General features: G+C 36.7%; 2 protein-coding genes across 5 annotated transcripts in view; both read left to right on the top strand.

Moving 5' to 3' along the window:
* LOC115225412 (zinc finger protein 91-like) overlaps positions 1-19,842 on the top strand; it is a 104,063-nt gene that overhangs the window by 17,701 nt on the left and 66,520 nt on the right. The window contains exons 3-4 of the mRNA XM_036514157.1: positions 921-1,044; positions 19,071-19,117. Of these exons, the coding sequence (XP_036370050.1) occupies positions 921-1,044; positions 19,071-19,117 (171 nt within the window). The remainder of the gene's footprint in view (positions 1-920; positions 1,045-19,070; positions 19,118-19,842) is intronic.
* The window catches only part of LOC118768193 (zinc finger protein 271-like), a 45,148-nt gene that overhangs the window by 12,946 nt on the left and 12,360 nt on the right, over positions 1-19,842 (top strand). For 2 of the 4 annotated variants that reach the window (XR_005004042.1, XR_005004043.1), the window contains exon 2: positions 7,032-8,097. Coding sequence is in view for 2 of the 4 variants with exons in the window: in XM_036514231.1 (XP_036370124.1) it covers positions 7,032-7,349 (318 nt within the window). In the remaining 2 variants the exon portion in view is untranslated. Of the gene's footprint in view, positions 1-5,859; positions 5,878-7,031; positions 8,214-19,842 lie in introns of those variants that run through there. The other 2 variants (XM_036514232.1, XM_036514231.1) reach the window with 2 other exon arrangements.

The following is a 19,842-nucleotide window of genomic DNA, read 5'->3' on the forward strand; positions in this document are numbered from 1 at the left end:
GTTCATACAGGAGAAAAACCATATCACTGTGAAATTTGTGACAAATCTTTCTCTCGAAACGATAATTTAACCATGCACAGGCGTGTTCATACAGGAGAAAAACCATATCACTGTGAAATCTGTGGTAAATCTTTCTCTCTAAACGATCACTTAACCATGCACAGGCGTGTTCATACAGGAGAAAAACCATATCACTGTGAAATCTGTGGTAAATCTTTCTCTCGGAACGATACCTTAACCAAGCACAAGCATGTTCATACAGGAGAAAAACCATATCACTGTGAAATCTGTGACAAATCTTTCTCTCGAAACGATAACTTAACCATGCACAGGCGTGTTCATACAGGAGAAAAACCATATCACTGTGAAATCTGTGGTAAATCTTTCTCTCTAAACGATCACTTAACCAAGCACAAGCATGTTCATACCGGAGAAAAACCATATCACTGTGAAATCTGTGATAAATCTTTCTCTCTGAACAATACCTTAACCAAGCACAAGCATGTTCATACAGGAGAAAAGCCATATCACTGTGAAATCTGTGACAAATCTTTCTCTCGAAACGATACCTTAGCCAAGCACAAGCATGTTCATACAGGAGAAAAAGCATATCATTGTGAAATCTGTGGGAAATCTTTCTCTCGAAACGATCACTTAACCATGCACAGGCGTGTTCATAGAGGAGAAAAACCATATCACTGTGAAATCTGCGGTAAATCTTTCTCTCGAAACGATCACTTAACTATGCACAGGCGTGTTCATACAGGAGAAAAACCATATCACTGTGAAATCTGTGGTAAATCTTTCTCTCGAAACGATCACTTAACCATGCACAGGCGTGTTCATACAGGAGAAAAACCATATCACTGTGAAATCTGTGGTAAATCTTTCTCTCGAAACAATCACTTAACCATGCACAGGCGTGTTCATACAGGAGAAAAACCATATCACTGTGATATCTGTGGTAAATCCTTTTCTCAAAACGATACCTTAACTAGGCACAAGATTAGTGTTCATACAGGAGAAGTACCATATCACTGTGAAATCTGTTGTCAATCTTTCTCTCGAAACGATACCTTAATCAAGCACAAGCGTGTTCATACAGGATAAAAACCATATCATTGTAATATCTCTGGTAAATCACTTTCTCAAAATAGTCATCTGCTTAATCACTGATACATTCATACAGGGTAAAAAAACCATATCACTGCGATATCTGTGGTAAATCTTTCTTTCAAAATAAAGGCGTGACTAATCACAGACGCATTCATACAGGAGAGAAGCTGTAGCAATGTCATATCTGTGGTAAATTATTTTATGAAAATAGAATCTTAACTAATCAGATAGGTATTCACACAGGAGAGAAGTCATATCATTGCGTTGTCTGTGGTAAGTCATTTTCTGATGGACCCAGGTTAACCGTTCGCAAATACATTCATTCAAGTGTGAAAACCATATCACTGTGAAATCTGTGGTAAATCCTTCTCTCAAAATGGTCGTGTAACTATTCACATACGCATTCATACAGGAGAGAAGCCATATCACTGTGAAATCTGAGGTAAATCATTCTCTACATGGAGTGCCTTATTTAAACACAAATACATTCATACAGGAGAAAAGCCATATCATTGTGAAATGTGGTAAATCTTTCTCTCGAAACGATCACTTAACCAAGCACAAGCATGTTCATACAGACAGAGAACACATTTTATGAGGAATAGATTCACTTCCCAAGTTACAGACATTGTTTATGAGTTTTACTTTTCAAGCACAACATCCAAATTTTGAAAGTTTCTACTACCATAACAAATGCATCTGTGTCTTACCAAGAAGTTTATAAAGAGCAAAGGAATGCTTCTCAGTAAACAACTCTAGACTTGTTTCTTTGCTTGTGAATCAGTGGTCACGTCTACAAATGATGGTGTCCCTGAGTCTTGTGAAAGTGATTCAGAAAACAATTATAATAATAATATTTTGTGTATTCTAAATGATCTTGACATTGTTTTTGACTTTACATAAAATATTCTTTACATTCTACTGTTGTTTTATTGTCATTTATTTACAAGTATTATAAATTTTATTGGTAAAATATTTTTCTGGGAATGAATTACAATTTATAATATTGCTTCTATGGGAAATTATTGCTTTGCTTTATGAGTTTTCACTTTAGGAGCAATCTCCAGGGAGAAATTAACTCATATATCAAGGCATTATTGTGTTTGATATTATTTTGGCACAAGGGCAGCAATTTCAGGGGAAGGAGTAAGTTGAATAACCACATGGATCAGCATGTGTGCTTTTTACATGAACTAGCACAAATGCTTCTTACAGGGAGTGGCATTGCACGATATATCTATATATAGAATGCTGAATTTATCCGTGTGTGTGGCAGGGTTGCAGCCTTCAACTAACACTTTCTCTACCGAGACGCTGTGGTGAAAGTTGACCAAAATTGAGAGGATTATAGATGAAGGCTTGCTCTTCCTTCCATAGAAAAAATTCAAATCGCACCATGTCAACACCAAAAATTATTTAGATCAGAAAGGTGTTTTTTTTTCTATGAAAATCCCTATTTTTTACGATTCTTTGACTGCTGTGTCACCGTTTTTCGGTGTATTTCAACCAGAAAACTGTTCACTTAAAGAGAATAACAAGCTACATAATGCAAGATTTTTACTTTTCAAAAATTCCAATTCTAAATGGTCGAAAAGAAAACAAACCCGAGCAACGCTGGGCGATACTTCTAGTATATATATGAAGCTGTGTAATTTCTCATATATATTTGAAGGTGCATGGCTCAATCGTGAGTTCAATTTCCATTCGTCTTCATTACATTGAACAATGTTAAAGGGTCAAAGTGAAATGCAGCCACATTTTCTCCACAAAACTACTTTAAAACGTTTTCCAATGGCTGAATGACGAAACGTATTAATCTGGTTTCTGCCCTAAATATTCTGGTAAAGTAAGGATGCGTCTTGTACACCAGCAAATACTCAGTGAAGTGCAAGTTAATTCATAATTAGTCAACGCCGTTGCCAAATACTGAAGAATCTTGTTTAATAATTTGGCTAATTTAGTGAAATTCAAAAGTTACTCCAATACTGATTCGGTGTAAGGAATGGAAACCTACTTATTTCCCCTTTAATTTCTATTTACTTTCTTAAATCTCCCATACTGAAGGATTATGCTTATTAGAGCCATGCTATCCATGTCAACCGTGTACAATTACTAACATTTTCTCACACTAAACCATCCCTCTTACTAAAAATATCCTTCTTCTAGAGGATGGGGTTTAGTCAACTGGTACTTATTTTATCGACCCCGAAACGATGTAAGGCACAATCGACCGTGGTGGAATTTGAACTGGGAACTGTGGGATGACGTCAGCGGCTAGGAAGCTGACCGGAAGAGGAAGGGTGCGTACAGGGTTGGGGCGATGGCGCCCTTTTCGATCGGGGAAGTTGTGAGTGCAGGACGTGTCAGTGCTTCGACCAGATGAGGGATAGCAGCTGCTATTTTTAGCGTTTCGGGACGGGCCACGTGGAAGGGTACATTACCATCCGACAGATATGGGTCAACGAAGAGAAGGTACGTGTCTTACTTCTAATCTCCCGCATTCACTACGAACGTAGCGACGGTCGAAATAGCGGTTAGCATTTCGTCCGGCCTGCTAACGATCCTGCCAGCTCGCCGCCCTGCAAAATACGTTAGATGCTTTGGGCACATAGGTTGTCCAAGCGGTCACCCATCTAAGTACCCTGCAGGCTGGACATTGCTTCACTTCGGTGATCAGGCGAGACAAGGTGCAATCAGCATTATATGGCTGTAATAACAATATTAACAGTTTCAAAACATTCGCATTTTCTGAAGGTGGTAAAGTAGAGTTTGGTCAGTCGCTCGTAGAAGTTATTCTCCTTATAATTATTTATTCAGTTATCTGCTAGGAGCAAAGTTTTTATTAAAAGGCCTACTGATGGTGGTTTGTGGGACTTAGTATCTACCATCGACCTCTTGTTTTGAATGGGTCTTTATTTTATTCATCCCAAAGCAATGAAAGGTAAAATTGACATCGGTGGGATTTCGTTTCGGTAATTAAAGCAAACCAATGTATGTTTTATACATTCCCTTTTTTATAAGTTTTTGTCAGTGATATTTCTGGTGTCAGATATTCTTTGATCTCGTCTGAAATTAATGATTTTTCTTGATGAATTTCTACTTTTGTATCAAAACTGAAGGGGAAAGGACTATTTCGAAGATAACGAATGAGATTAAATTGTGAGTGAAGTAATAATTTCTTCTTATTTTATATTAAATTTCGTTTTCTCTTTGTACAAACCTGTTTTAGTGGGAAATCTTAACAATATTCAAGATTTCTTTACACTTTCCCGATCATAAATGCTATTTGTAAACCTGCTGAAATTATGAACATTAAGTTATTTATAGAAAAATATGTTTTTATGAAATTTGCTACAAATACCATTCAGAATGTGTATATTAGAATTCTATCGGAATTTAATATGAAAATATAAATTTGGTGGGCTCGTACACATGAAAGTTAAAATTTTAAAAGAAATTCTGGATTTGTCTCAGTATGTATGTGTATTTGTGTGTCTTTGTGTTAGTGTTTCTTCCCCTCCCATTCCCGCTTAACGAACGGTGTTGGTATATTTACATCCCTGGAACTTTCGGCAGTAGACTGATAGAATGAGTTCCAGGCATAAAAAACAAGTAAGTACTGGGGTCGATCCAATCTCACTACAGATTCTTCAAGGAGATTCCCCAGCGTGGTGGCAGTCTAATGACAGAAACAAGTAAAAGATAATAATAATAATAATTAATTCGTTTATTAGCCACAAGGGCTAACAAAAATCAATTATAACAAGCTACTTACCACACAGCCACTACTGCGCCTATAAAAAGATGTAGTAAAACTTTCACTGTTTTAATCTCTCTAATTCCTAATTATCTTGTATGTTTTACACTGTTGTTTCTCTTTCGTTTCAGATTATCAGATGACATCTGCTTCACAGGATTTTTACATAAGCAACGTCATTAGAATGGAAAGTATTTTAAAGACCAAGCAAAGATGTTATACAAAACACGTATAACCCTGTTTCTATGAATATTTACTGAATTACTGCAAAATATATCTTCTGAACTCTGACATATATGTAGCAAAATTTCTCTTCTTTATTGTCTGGAATACACAGAAAATTATATTTGCATATTAATTAATCATTTAGCATTTTAACTAGCACAAATATTGTGACCTCTCACACTCACCCTGCAGTGTCAATTTAAACATAAACAATCAAATCACCGAAGTCTCAAAGCTATGAGATAATCCATGATTAATTCAAAACAATATGAATAAATAAGCATTACATTTCACAAAGGAATCTCAATGCTAAACGGTTAAACTGGCCATATTTTTGTGTGTTTTATATTCATACTAGCCAGATCCCACCCCTCACACCCACCCTACAAGGTCATTCTAAAAGTAAACAATCACAACATTGAAATCTGAACATGATAACATAATGAATGATTAATTCAGAAGAATTTCAATAAACATTCTATTTGACAGAGTAATCTGAATGTTAATGAGTTAAAGCAATTAAGAAGGCAGTTTGCAGCATCTTCAGATATTAACAAAGATCACTTTTGATGGAGATATATCAGTAGAAATGTTTGTTCAGAGCAATATACGAGAAGAAGGAAATCCTTTGTGAACTGTGACGAGAGAAAGGAACGTTATGGAAAATGAATTATATCGGAGTGAAGTTGAATGTAAAAGAGAGTCTGAAGAAATTGATTTTTCTGATGAGGAAAAGAATGAAAAGGGCAAAACATCATTTGATTGTGATATCTGTGGCAAGTCGTTCTCTCAGAAAGCTAACTTAGTCATTCACGAACGTACTCATACAGGAGAAAAACCATATCACTGTGAAATCTGTGGTAAAACTTTTTCTCAAAACAATCACTTAACTAGGCACAAGCATGTTCATACAGGAGAAAAACCATATCACTGTGAAATCTGTGACAAATCTTTTTCTCAAAATAATCAGTTAACTATGCACAGGCGTGTTCATACAGGAGAAAAACCATATCACTGTGAAATCTGTGACAAGTCTTTTTCTCAAAACCATCACTTAACTATGCATAGGCGTGTTCATACAGGAGAAAAACCATATCACTGTGAAATCTGTGGTAAATCTTTCTCTCGAAACAATAACTTAACCAAGCACAAGCATGTTCATACAGGAGAAAAACCATATCATTGTGAAATCTGTGGTAAATCTTTCTCTCGAAACAATCACTTAACTAGGCACAAGAGTTTTGTTCATACAGGAGAAAAACCATATCACTGTGAAATCTGTGACAAATCTTTTTCTCAAAATGATCACTTAACTATGCACAGGCGTGTTCATACAGGAGAAAAACCATATCACTGTGAAATCTGTGACAAATCTTTTTCTCAAAACGATCACTTAACTATGCATAGGCGTGTTCATACAGGAGAAAAACCATATCACTGTGAAATCTGTGGTAAATCTTTCTCTCGAAACAATAACTTAACCAAGCACAGGCATGTTCATACAGGAGAAAAACCATATCATTGTGAAATCTGTGGTAAATCTTTCTCTCGAAACGAATGCTTAACCAAGCACAAGCGTGTTCATACAGGAGAAATGCCATATCACTGTGAAATCTGTGGTAAATCTTTCTCTCGAAACGAATGCTTAAACAAGCACAAGCGTGTTCATACAGGAGAAAAACCACATCACTGTGAAATCTGTGGTAAATCCTTTTCTCGAAACGATAACTTAACCAAGCACAAGCGTGTTCATACAGGAGAAAAGCCATATCACTGTGAAATCTGTGGTAAATCTTTTTCTCAAAACGATCACTTAACTATGCACAGGCGTGTTCATACAGGAGAAAAGCCATATCACTGTGAAATCTGTGATTAATCTTTTTCCCAAAACGATACCTTAACCAAGCACAAGCATGTTCATACAGGAGAAAAACCATATCATTGTGATATTTGTGGTAAATCATTTTCTCATAATTATACCTTGACTATTCATAAATGCATTCACACAGGAGAAAAACCATATCACTGTGATATCTGTGGAAAATCATTCTCTCAAACTAGTCCCTTAACTATGCATAAACGTACTGTTCACACAGGAGAAAAACCATATCACTGTGAAATCTGTGGTAAATCTTTCTCTCGAAACGATACCTTAACCCAGCATAAGCGTGTTCATACAGGAGAAAAACCATATCATTGTGATACCTCTGGTAAATCATTTTCTCAAAATAGTCAGCTGCTTAATCACTGATATATTCATACTGGCGGAAAAAACCATATCTCATGCGAAATCTGTGGTAAATCATTCTTTCAAAATAAAGGCGTGACTAATCACAGACGCATTCATACAGGAGAGAAGCTGTAGCAATGTCATATCTGTGGTAAATTATTTTATGAAAATAGAATCTTAACTAATCAGATACATATTCACACAGATGAGAAGTCATATCATTGCGGTGTCTGTGGTAAGTCATTCTCTGATGGACCGAGGTTAACTGTTCGCAAATACATTCATTCAAGTGTGAAAACCATATCACTGTGAAATCTGTGGTAAATCCTTCTCTCAAAATGGTCGCGTAACTATTCACATACGCATTCATACAAGACAGAAGCCATATCACTGTGATATCTGTGGTAAATCATTCTCTACATGGAGTGCCTTATTTAAACACAAATACATTCATACAGAAGAAAAGCCATATCATTGTGAAATCTGTGGTAAATCTTTCTCTCGAAACGATCACTTAACCAAGCACAAGCATGTTCATACAGACAGAGAACACATTTCATGAGGAATAGATTCATTTCCCAAGTTACAGACATTGTTTATGAGTTTTATTTTTCAAGCACAACATCCAAATTTTGAAAGTTTCTACTACCATAACAAATGCACCTGTGTCTTACCAAGAAGTTTATAAAGAGCAAAGGAATGCTTCTCAGTAAACAACTCTAGACTTGTTTCTTTGCTTGTGAATCAGTGGTCACGTCTACTAATGATGGTGTCCCTGAGTCTTTTCAAAGTGATTCAGAAAACAGTTATAATAATAATATTTTGTCTATTCTAAATGATCTTGACATTGTTTTTGACTTTACATAAAATATTCTTTACATTCTACTGTTGTTTTATTGTCATTTATTTACAAGTATTATAAATTTTATTGGTAAAATATTTTTCTGGGAATGAATTACAATTTATTACATTGCTTCTATGGGAAATGATTGCTTTGCTTTATGAGTTTTCCCTTTAGGAGCAATCTCCAGGAAGAAATTAACTCATATATCAAGGCATTATTGTATCTGACATTATTTTGGCACAAGGCCAGCGATTTCAGGGGAAGGAGTAAGTTGAATAACCACATGGATCAGCATGTGTGCTTTTTACATGAACTAGCACAAATGCTTCTTACAGGGAGTGGCATTGCACGATATACCTATATATATAAAGCTGAAGTTGTCTGTGTGTGTGTGGCAGGTTATTTAGCCTTCAACTAACACTATCTCTACCGAGACACTGAGGCGCAAGTTGACCAAAATTGAGAGTATGATAGAAGAAGGCTTGCTCTTCCTTCCGTAGAAGAAAAAATTCAAATCGCACCATGTCAACAACAAAAATTATTTAGATCAGAAAGGTGCTTTTTTTCTAGGAAAATCCCTATTTTTTATGATTCTTTGACTGCTGTGTCACCATTTTTTGGTGTATTTCAACCAGAAAAATGTTCACTTTAAGAGAATAACAAGCTACATAATGCAAGATTTTTACTTTTCAAAAATTCCAATTCTAAATGGTCAAAAAGAAAACAAATGCGAGCAACACTTGGCGATTCTTGTATGATATATATATACATAGGGTCTTCACAAGTGTCACAAGCAGGAAGGTATGCACAGGTGGACTGACTACATCCCAGAAAACAACTTCCGTCACTTTCCAGGGGGAAAAATTAGAAGTAGTTAATAGCTTCCGTTATCTAGGTGACCAAGTCAGTAGTGGGGGTGGGTGCGCTGAGAGTGTAACTGCTGGAATAAGAATAGCCTGGGCAAAGTTTAGGGAGCTCTTACCTCTGCTGGTGACTAAAGACCTCTTGCTCAGAGTAAAAGGCAGACTGTATGATGCATGTGTACGAACTCCCATGCTACATGGCAGTGAAACATGGGCCGTGACTGCTGAGGACATGCGTAAGCTCATGAGGAATTAAGCCAGTATGTTCCGATGGATGTGTAATGTCAGTGTACTTACTCGACAGAGCGTTAGTTCCTTGAGAGAAATGTTGTACCTAAGAAGCATCAGTTGTGGTGTGCAAGAGAGACGATTGTGCTGGTATGGTCATGTGGCGAGAATGGATGAAGATAGGTGTGTGAGAAAGTGCCAATCCCTAGCAGTTGAGGAAACCCGTGGAAGAGGTAGACCCAGGAAAACCTGGGACAAGGTGGTGAAGCACGACCTTCGAACGTTAGGTCTCACCATGGAAATGACTAGAGACCGAGACCTATGGAAGTATGCTGTGCGTGAGAAGACCCGGCAAGACTAGTGAAGCCATAACCCGTGGCCCCTACCTGGGACGTAGTCAGTCCACCTGTGCATACCTTCCTGCTTGTGACACTTGTGAAGACCTGTTGAGGCAAGTGAAAATCAAATCAAACCAAATCAAAATAGATGAACATCAATGGAATTTGTATCCTTGTGGTACCAGTGCCGGTGGCACATAAGAAAACACCGAAAACACAACCCGAGCGTGGCCGTCTGCCAGCCTCGTCTGGCACCTGTGTCGGTGGCACATAAAAAACACCATCCGAGCGTGGCCGTCTGTCAGCCTCGTCAGGCACCTGTGTTGGTGGCACATAAAAAACACCATCAGAGCGTGGCCGTCTGCCACCTGTGTCGTTGGCACATAAAATCACCCACTACACTCTCGGAGTGGTTTGCGTTAGGAAGGGCATCCACCTGTAGAAACACTGCCAGATCTGACTGGCCTGGTGCAGCCTTCGGGCTCCCCAGACCCCAGTTGAACCGTCCAACCCATGCTAGCATGGAAAGCGGACGTTAAACGATGATGATGATATATATATATATATATATGAAGTTATTATGTAACTTCTCATATATATTTGAAGGCGCATGGCTCAATCGTGAGTTCAATTCCTGTCATCTTCATCACATTGAACAATGTTAAAGGTTAAAGGGTCAAAGCGAAATGCAGCCACATTTTCTCCACAAAACTACTTTAAAACGTTTTCCAATGGCTGAATGACGAAACGTATTAATCTGGTTTCTGCCCTAAATATTCTGGTAAAGTAAGGATGCATCTTGTACACCAGCAAATACTCAGTGAAGTGCAAGTTAATTCATAATTAGCCAACGCCGTTGCCAAACACTGAAGAATCTTGTTTAATAATTTGGCTAATTTAGTGAAATTCAAAAGTTACTCCAATACTGATTCGGTGTAAGGAATGGAAACCTACTTATTTCCCCTTTAATTTCTATTTACTTTCTTAAATCTCCCATACTGAAGGATTATGCTTATTAGAGCCATGCTATCCATGCCAACCGTGTACAATTACTAACATTTTCTCACACTAAACCATCCCTCTTACTAAAAATATCCTTCTTCTAGAGGATGGGGTTTAGTCAACTGGTACTTATTTTATCGACCCCGAAACGATGAAAGACCCAATCGACCATGGTGGAATTTGAACTGAGAACTGTGGGATGACGTCAGCGGCTAGGAAGCTGACCGGAAGAGGAAGGGTGCGTACAGGGTTGGGGCGATTGCGCCCTTTTCGATCGGGGAAGTTGTGAGTGCATGACGTGTCAGTGCTTCGACTAGGTGAGGGATAGCATCTGCTATTTTTAGCGTTTCGGGACGGGCCACGTGGAAGGGTACATTACCATCTGACAGATATGGGTCAACGAAGAGAAGGTACGTGTCTTACTTCTAATCTCCCGCATTCACTACGATCGTAGCGACGGTCGAAATAGCGGTTAGCATTTCGTCCGGCCTGCTAACGATCCTGCCAGCTCGCCGCCCTGCAAAATACGTTATATGCTTTGGGCAGATAGGTTGTCCAAGCGGTCACCCATCTAAGTACCCTGCAGGCTGGACATTGCTTCACTTCGGTGATCAGGCGAGACAAGGTGCAATCAGCATTATATGGCTGTAATAACAATATTAACAGTTTCAAAACATTCGCATTTTCTGAAGGTGGTAAAGTAGAGTTTGGTCAGTCGCTCGTAGAAGTTATTCTCCTTCATATAATTATTTCTTCAGTTATCTGCTAGAAGCAAAGTTTTTATTAAAAGGCCTACTGATGGTGGTTTGGGGGAGTTAGTAACTACCACCGACCTCTTGTTTTGAATAGGTCTTTATTTTATTCATCCCAAAGCAATGAAAGGTAATATTGACGTCGGTGGGATTTCGTTTCGGTAATTAAAGCAAACCAATGTATGTTTTATACATTCCCCTTTTTTATAAGTTTTTGTCAGTGATATTTCTTGTGTCAGATATTCTTTGATCTCGTCTGAAATTAATGATTTTTCTGGATGAATTTCTACTTTTGTATCAAAACTGAAGGGGAAAGGACTATTTCGAAGATAACGAGTGAGATTAAATTGTGAGTGAAGTAATAATTTCTTCTTATTTTATATTAAAATTCGTTTTCTCTTTGTACAAACCTGTTTTAGTGGGAAATCTTAACAATATTCAAGATTTCTTTACATTTTCCCGATCATAAATGCTATTTGTAAACCTGCTGAATTTATGAAGATTAAATTATTTATAGAAAAATACGTTTTTATGAAATTTGCTATAAATACCATTCAGAATGTGTATATTAGAATTCTATCGGAATTTAATATGAAAATATAAATTTGGTGGGCTCGTACACATGAAAGTTAAAATTTTAAAAGAAATTCTGGATTTGTCTCAGTATGTATGTGTATTTGTGTGTCTTTGTGTTAGTGTTTCTTCCCCTCCCATTCCCGCTTAACAAACGGTGTTGGTATATTTACATCCCTGGAACTTTCGGCAGCAGACTGATAAAATGAGTGCCAGGCATAAAAAACAAATACATATATATATATATATCATGGTGATCTATGTAAAGGGCATCTATACTGCTCTGCATAAAAAACACCCATACAAGGACCATGTGAGAAGATCTCAATACAATCTCTAAAGTGGTGGGCATTAAGAAGAGTGTCCAGCTGTAGAAAGCAATCTAAATCAGGCAGGAACTGGGGGCAGCACTCCTGTTTGCCAGCACAGGTCAAACCAACCAACCTAGGGAAGCATGGTAAATGGACATTAACCCTTTCCTTACTATATTTCTGACTAAAATACACCCCTCATGAGTTTCAATTAAATTCTAAAATAATCATTAATCTAGGCTTGTTTCATTAAATAACTGTAACTTTTTTACTTATCAACATCTTAATGTGATATTTGGAACATAATGAAAGAATGGGTTCTTAATCAATTCTATTGCATAACTTTTGTCTCAAATTGACTTTAATTACAGGTAAATTGAGCAAAAGGTAAAAATATTAAAATTTTGTTTAAATTTCACCATAGAAAATGAATCATCAGCTAATATTCAAATGGGTATGCAACAAAATTTTGATAAAGAAGAATTGTGCACATCACTATATCATCAGTTGAATTTAATGCACAACAGGTGTACCATAAAGGTGGAATAAACTGAAATATTGGAATCCACCGTATGTTTGACCGAACTAAAGAAATCGGTCAAAAAATAATATACGGCCCTGGTTTTGGTAAGGAAGTGATAAATTCCAGACCACATCGTTCCCTAGGCCATGCTGACTAACATTATTTTCCCTGTATAAGAACTAAATCCACACAGTACCCAGTATTTGCTTCACAAATTTTCCGAAATTTAAACCCCCATTTTGGGTTTGTTTACATTCTGCGAAATTTTTGTTTCCGCATTGATCGCTTCAAACAATAACTTCCAGACCACATCATACCCTAAACCATGCTGACTAACATTAGTTTCCTTGTATAAAAACTAAATCCACAACAGTACCCAGTATTTGTTTCACAAATTTTCCAATTCGGAATCAATGCTTGATAACGTGAAACTCCTATCTATTTTCAAAGTTGAAGAAAAATCGATGCCGAAAAAAATGTGGAAAAAAATCTCCCAAAATTCAGGGAATTAAAATTACACATCGATCATTGTACAAAACTGTAGATGAACAGTTTAGGAAGTATAATCACGTGTTTTCACGAATGTACTAAAGAGATTTGCTCTGATATTCTCATTTAAAAATGAATAGGTAAATTCGGGCGGCTTTGGTCGGTTTGGTAACGAAAGGGTTAAATGTAAAAAGCTGTGCCAAAACTGACCTTGCCTGTGATCTTTCCACTTGAAATGTACTCAATACACTCTGTGGTATGGTTGGTGTTAGGAAGAGCATCCAGCTGTAAAAGCTGAGCCAAAACAGACACACAAGTCTGGGGCAGTCTTCTGACTGACCACCTCCTACCAAACCATCCAGCAGATACTGGTATTGAAGGCAGACATTAAATGAAGGGGATCAGGAAACGAGAATCCTGGCAGTTTGCTGTGTTTGAAAAGACACATCAAGCTAAGTAAAAGCATGGTTGCCCTTGCATACAAGTTTGTCCCTTGCAACCCCCTCCAGCTGTACATCCCTAATCCTGCAGGCTCATGGGTGCTGATACCACGTAAAAAAACACCCAGTACATTGTGTAAAGGGTTTGTGTTAGAAAGGGCATCCAGACATAGAAACTATTTTAAGATAGAGATGGGGCCTGATCAGCCCTTCAGCTGGTTAGCTCCTTTCAAATCATCCAACCCATGCCAGTGTGTAAAATGGAATTTAAATGATGATGAAGTAATAATTTAAAATTTATATATATACACCTTATAGTATACCATTGCCTTTCTGAGCGAACAATTTGCCACAGATAACACAGTGATATGACTTCTCACCTGTATGGACGCGTCTGTGCCTAGTCAAGCCTTGATTTCGAGAGAATGATCTACCACAGGTATCACAATGATATGGCTTCCCTCCTATATGAATACGTCGGTGAGTGAGTAGGTTAGTTTTCCGAGAGAATAATTTACCACAGGTATCACAATCATATGATGTCTTGCCCTCTTCATTCTTTACATCATCAGATAAATCAATTATTTTAGATAGCCTTCCCACTGTATTTGGCTATCTGATGTCATCTACAGTATGGATATAAATGACACTGGATTTATTTGAGGAATTCCTTCATGTCAGTAGAGTTTAAAAAATGAGAGAAAGAGAAAGAAAATAGAATTTCCAAGACTAGTATTCACTATGATTGTTTCAACCCATCGTGCATCTGTGCCTCGCAGGTGAGATTCTGTACGAACAGTTGTGGGGCATCCTTTGATGCAGACATGTCCCATCAGGTGACTTATCAAATGGTTCCTCATATTTAAATTTCTGTTTTGCTTATTTCGATAAGAATTCATTTTGGTACTTGGGACATGTCAAGCTTCTTTCAGTTTCCATCAACCATATCTTTGATTGGCCACTCTGGGACTGAACCCAGGACCGTGTGGTTGGGAAGCCAACTTCTTACCACACAACCATCCCTGCACTTCTACAGCCATGTCTATATAAAAATGTAGTAAAACTTTCACTGCTTTAATCTCTCTAATTCCTAATTATCTTGTATGTTTTACACTGTTGTTTCTCTTTCGTTTCAGATTATCAGATGACATCTGCTTCACAGGATTTTTACATAAGCAACGTCATTAGAATGGAAAGTCTTTTGAAGACTGAGCAAAGATGTTATACAAAACACGTATAACCCTGTTTCTATGAATATTTACTGAATTACTGCAAAATATATCTGGGGAACTCTGACATATATGTAGCAAAATTTCTCTTCTTTATTGTCTGGAATACACAGAAAATTATATTTGCATATTAATTAATCATTTAGCATTTAAACTAGCACAAATATTCTGACCTCTCACACTCACCCTGCCGTGTCAGTTTAAACATAAACAATCAAATCACTGAAGTCTCAAAGCTATGAGATAATCCATGATTAATTCAAAACAATATGAATAAATAAGCATTACATTTCACAAAGGAATCTCAATGCTAAACGGTTAAACTGGCCATATTTTTGTGTGTTTTATATTCATACTAGCCAGATCCCACCCCTCACACCCACCCTACAAGGTCATTCTAAAAATAAACAATCACAACATTGAAATCTGAACATGATAACATAATGAATGATTAATTCAGAAGAATTTCAATAAACATTCTATTTGACTGATTAATCTGAATGTTAATGAGTTAAAGCAATTAAGAAGGCAGTTTGCAGCATCTTCAGATATTAACAAAGATCACTTTTGATGGAGATATATCAGTAGAAATATTTGTTCAGAGCAATATACGAGAAGAAGGAAAACCTTTGTGTACTGTGACGAGAGAAAGGAAAATTATGGAAAATGAATTATATCGGAGTGAAGTTGAATGTAAAAGAGAGTCTGAAGAAATTGATTTTTCTGATGAGGAACACAACGAAAAGGGCAAAACATCATTTGATTGTGATATCTGTGGCAAGTCGTTCTCTCAGAAAGCTAAGTTAGTCATTCACGAACGTACTCATACAGGTGAAAAACCATATCACTGTGAAATCTGTGGTAAATCTTTCTCTGAAAATGGTCATTTAACTACCCACAAACGCATTCATACAGGTGAGAAGCCATATCGCTGTGATATCTGTGATAAATCATTCTCTCAAAGTTCTAACTTAACCAATCACAAGCGTGTTCATACGGGAGAAAAACCATATCACTGTGAAATCTGTGGTAAATCTTTCTCTCGAAACGAAAGCTTAACGAGGCACAAGAGTGGTGTTCACACAGGAGAGGCACCATATCACTGTGAAATCTGTGACAAATCTTTTTCTCAAAACGATCACTTCACTATGCACAGGCGTGTTCATACAGGAGAAAAACCATATCACTGTGAAATCTGTGGTAAATCTTTCTCTCGAAACAAAAGCTTAACTAGGCACAGGCGTGTTCATACAGGAGAAAAACCATATCACTGTGAAATCTGTGGTAAATTTTTCTCTGAAAACGGTACCTTGACCAAGCACAAGCGTGTTCATACAGGAGAAGAACCATATCACTGTGAAATCTGTGGTAAATCTTTCTCTCGAAACGATCACTTAACCATGCACAGGCGTGTTCATACAGGAGAAAAACCATATCACTGTGAAATCTGTGGTAAATCTTTCTCTCGAAACGATACCTTAACCAAGCACAAGTGTGTTCATACAGGAGAAAAACCATATCACTGTGAAATCTGTGGTAAATCTTTCTCTCGAAACGATACCTTAACCAAGCACAAGTGTGTTCATACAGGGGAGAAGCCATATCATTGTGATATCTCTGGTAAATCATTTTCTTAAAATAGTCAGCTGCTTAATCACTGATACATTCATACTGGGGGAAAAAACCATATCACTGCGAAAGCTGTGGTAAATCCTTCTCTCAAAATGGTCGCGTAACTATTCACATACGCATTCATACTGGAGAGAAGCCATATCACTGTGATATCTGTTGTAAATCATTCTCTACATGGAGTGCCTTATTTAAACAAAAATACATTCATACAGGAGAAAAGCCATATCATTGTGAAATCTGTGGTAAATCTTTCTCTCGAAACGATCACTTAACCAAGCACAAGCATGTTCATACAGACAGGGAACACATTTCATGAGGAATAGATTCATTTCCCAAGTTACAGACATTGTTTATGAGTTTTATTTTTCAAGCACAACATCCAAATTTTGAAAGTTTCTACTACCATAACAAATGCATCTGTGTCTTACCAAGAAGTTTATAAAAAGCAAAGGAATGCTTCTCAGTAAACAACTCTAGACTTGTTTCTTGTGAATCAGTGGTCACGTCTACAAATGATGGTGTCCCTATGATCTTGACATTGTTTTTGACTTTACATAAAATATTCTTTACATTTTACTGTTGTTTTATTGTCATTTATTTACAAGTATTATAAATTTTATTGGTAAAATATTTTTCTAGAAATGAATTACAATTTATAACATTGCTTCTATGGAAAATTATTGCTTTGCTTTATGAGTTTTCCCTTTAGGAGCAATCTCCAGTAAGAAATTAACTCATATATCAAGGCATTATTGTATCTGACATTATTTTAGCACAAGGCCAGCAATTTCAGGGGAAGGAGTAAGTTGAATAACCACATGGATCAGCATGTGTGCTTTTTACATGAACTAGCACAAATGCTTCTTACAGGGAGTGGCATTGCACGATATATCTATATATATAAAGCTGAAGTTGTCTGTGTGTGTGGCTGGTTTGGTAGCCCTCAACTAACACTATCTCCTCCGAGGCTCTGCGGTGCAAGTTGACCAAAATTGAGAGGATGATTGTTGAAGGATTGCTCTTCCTTCCACAGAAGAAAAAAATTCAAATCGCACCATGTCAACAACAAAAATTATTTAGATCAGAAAGGTGCTTTTTTTTCTATGAAAATCCCAAATTTTTACGATTCTTTGACTGCTGTGACGCCATTTTTCAGTGTATTTCAACCAGAAAACTGTTCACTTTAAGAGAATAACAAGCTACATAATGCAAGATTTTTACTTTTCAAAAATTCCAATTCTAAAGGGTCAAAAAGAAAACAAATGCGAGCAACACTGGGCGATTCTTGTAGGATATATATATTTATATATATTTATATGAAGTTATTATGTTACTTCTCATATATATTTGAAGGCGCATGGCTCTCTAATTCCTAATTATCTTGTATGTTTTACACTGTTGTTTCTCTTTCGTTTCAGATTATCAGATGACATCTGCTTCACAGAATTTTTACATAAGCAAAGTCATTAGAATGGAAAGTATTTTGAAGACTGAGCAAAGATGTTATACAAAACACGTATAACCCTGTTTCTATAAATATTTACTGAATTACTGCAAAATATATCTTCTGAACTCTGACATATATGTAGCAAAATTTCTCTTCTTTATTGTCTGGAATACACAGAAAATTATATTTGCATATTAATTAATCATTTAGCATTTAAACTAGCACAAATATTCTGACCCTGCCGTGTCAGTTTAAACATAAACAATCAAATCACTGAAGTCTCAAAGCTATGAGATAATCCATGATTAATTCAAAACAATATGAATAAATAAGCATTACATTTCACAAAGGAATCTCAATGCTAAACGGTTAAACTGGCCATATTTTTGTGTGTTTTATATTCATACTAGCCAGATCCCACCCCTCACACCCACCCTACAAGGTCATTCTAAAAGTAAACAATCACAACATTGAAATCTGAACATGATAACATAATGAATGATTAATTCAGAAGAATTTCAATAAACATTATATTTGACTGATTAATCTGAATGTTAATGAGTTAAAGCAATTAAGAAGGCAGTTTGCAGCATCTTCAGATATTAACAAAGATCACTTTTGATGAGATATATCAGTAGAAATATTTGTTCAGAGCAATATACGAGAAGAAGGAAAACCTTTGTGAACTGTGACAAGAGAAAGGAACATTATGGAAGATGAATTATATCGGAGTGAAGTTGAATGTAAAAGAGAGTCTGAAGAAATTGATTTTTCTGATGAGGAAAAGAATGAAAAGGGCAAAACATCATTTGATTGTGATATCTGTGGCAAGTCGTTCTCTTGGAAAGCTAAGTTAGTCATTCACGAACGTACCCATACAGGAGAAAAACCATATCACTGTGATATCTGTGGTAAATCTTTCTCTCGAAACGATCACTTAACCAAGCACAAGCATGTTCATACAGGTGAAAAACCATATCACTGTGAAATCTGTGACGAATCTTTCTCTCGAAACGATAATTTAACCATACACAGGCGTGTTCATACAGGAGAAAACCATATCACTGTGAAATCTGTGGTAAATCTTTCTCTCGAAACGATACCTTAACCAAGCACATGCGTGTTCATACAGGAGAAAAACCATATCATTGTGAAATCTGTGGTAAATCACTTTCTCAAAATAGTCAGCTGCTTAATCACTGATACATTCATGCTGGGGGAAAAAACCATATCTCATGCGAAATCTGTGGTAAATCATTCTTTCAAAATAAAGGCGTGACTAATCACAGACGCATTCATACAGGAGAGAAGGTGTAGCAATGTCATATCTGTGGTAAATTATTTTATGAAAATAGAATCTTAACTAATCAGATACATATTCACACAGATGAGAAGTCATATCATTGCGGTGTCTGTGGTAAGTCATTCTCTGATGGACCCAGCTTAACTGTTCGCAAATACGTTCATTCAAGTGTGAAAACCATATCACTGTGAAATCTGTGGTAAATCCTTCTCTCAAAATGGTCGCGTAACTATTCACATACGCATTCATACAGGAGAGAAGCCATATCACTGTGATATCTGTGGTAAGTCTTTCTCTACATGGAGTGCCTTATTTAAACACAAATACATTCATACAGGAGAAAAGCCATATCATTGTGAAATGTGGTAAATCTTTCTCTCGAAACGATCACTTAACCAAGCACAAGCATGTTCATACAGACAGAGAACACATTTCATGAGGAATAGATTCATTTCCCAAGTTACAGACATTGTTTATGAGTTTTATTTTTCAAGCACAACATCCAAATTTTGAAAGTTTCTACTACCATAACAAATGCAT

Source organism: Octopus sinensis, linkage group LG27, assembly GCF_006345805.1.
Source record: "Octopus sinensis linkage group LG27, ASM634580v1, whole genome shotgun sequence".
Classification (NCBI taxonomy): Eukaryota; Metazoa; Mollusca; class Cephalopoda; order Octopoda; family Octopodidae; genus Octopus; species Octopus sinensis.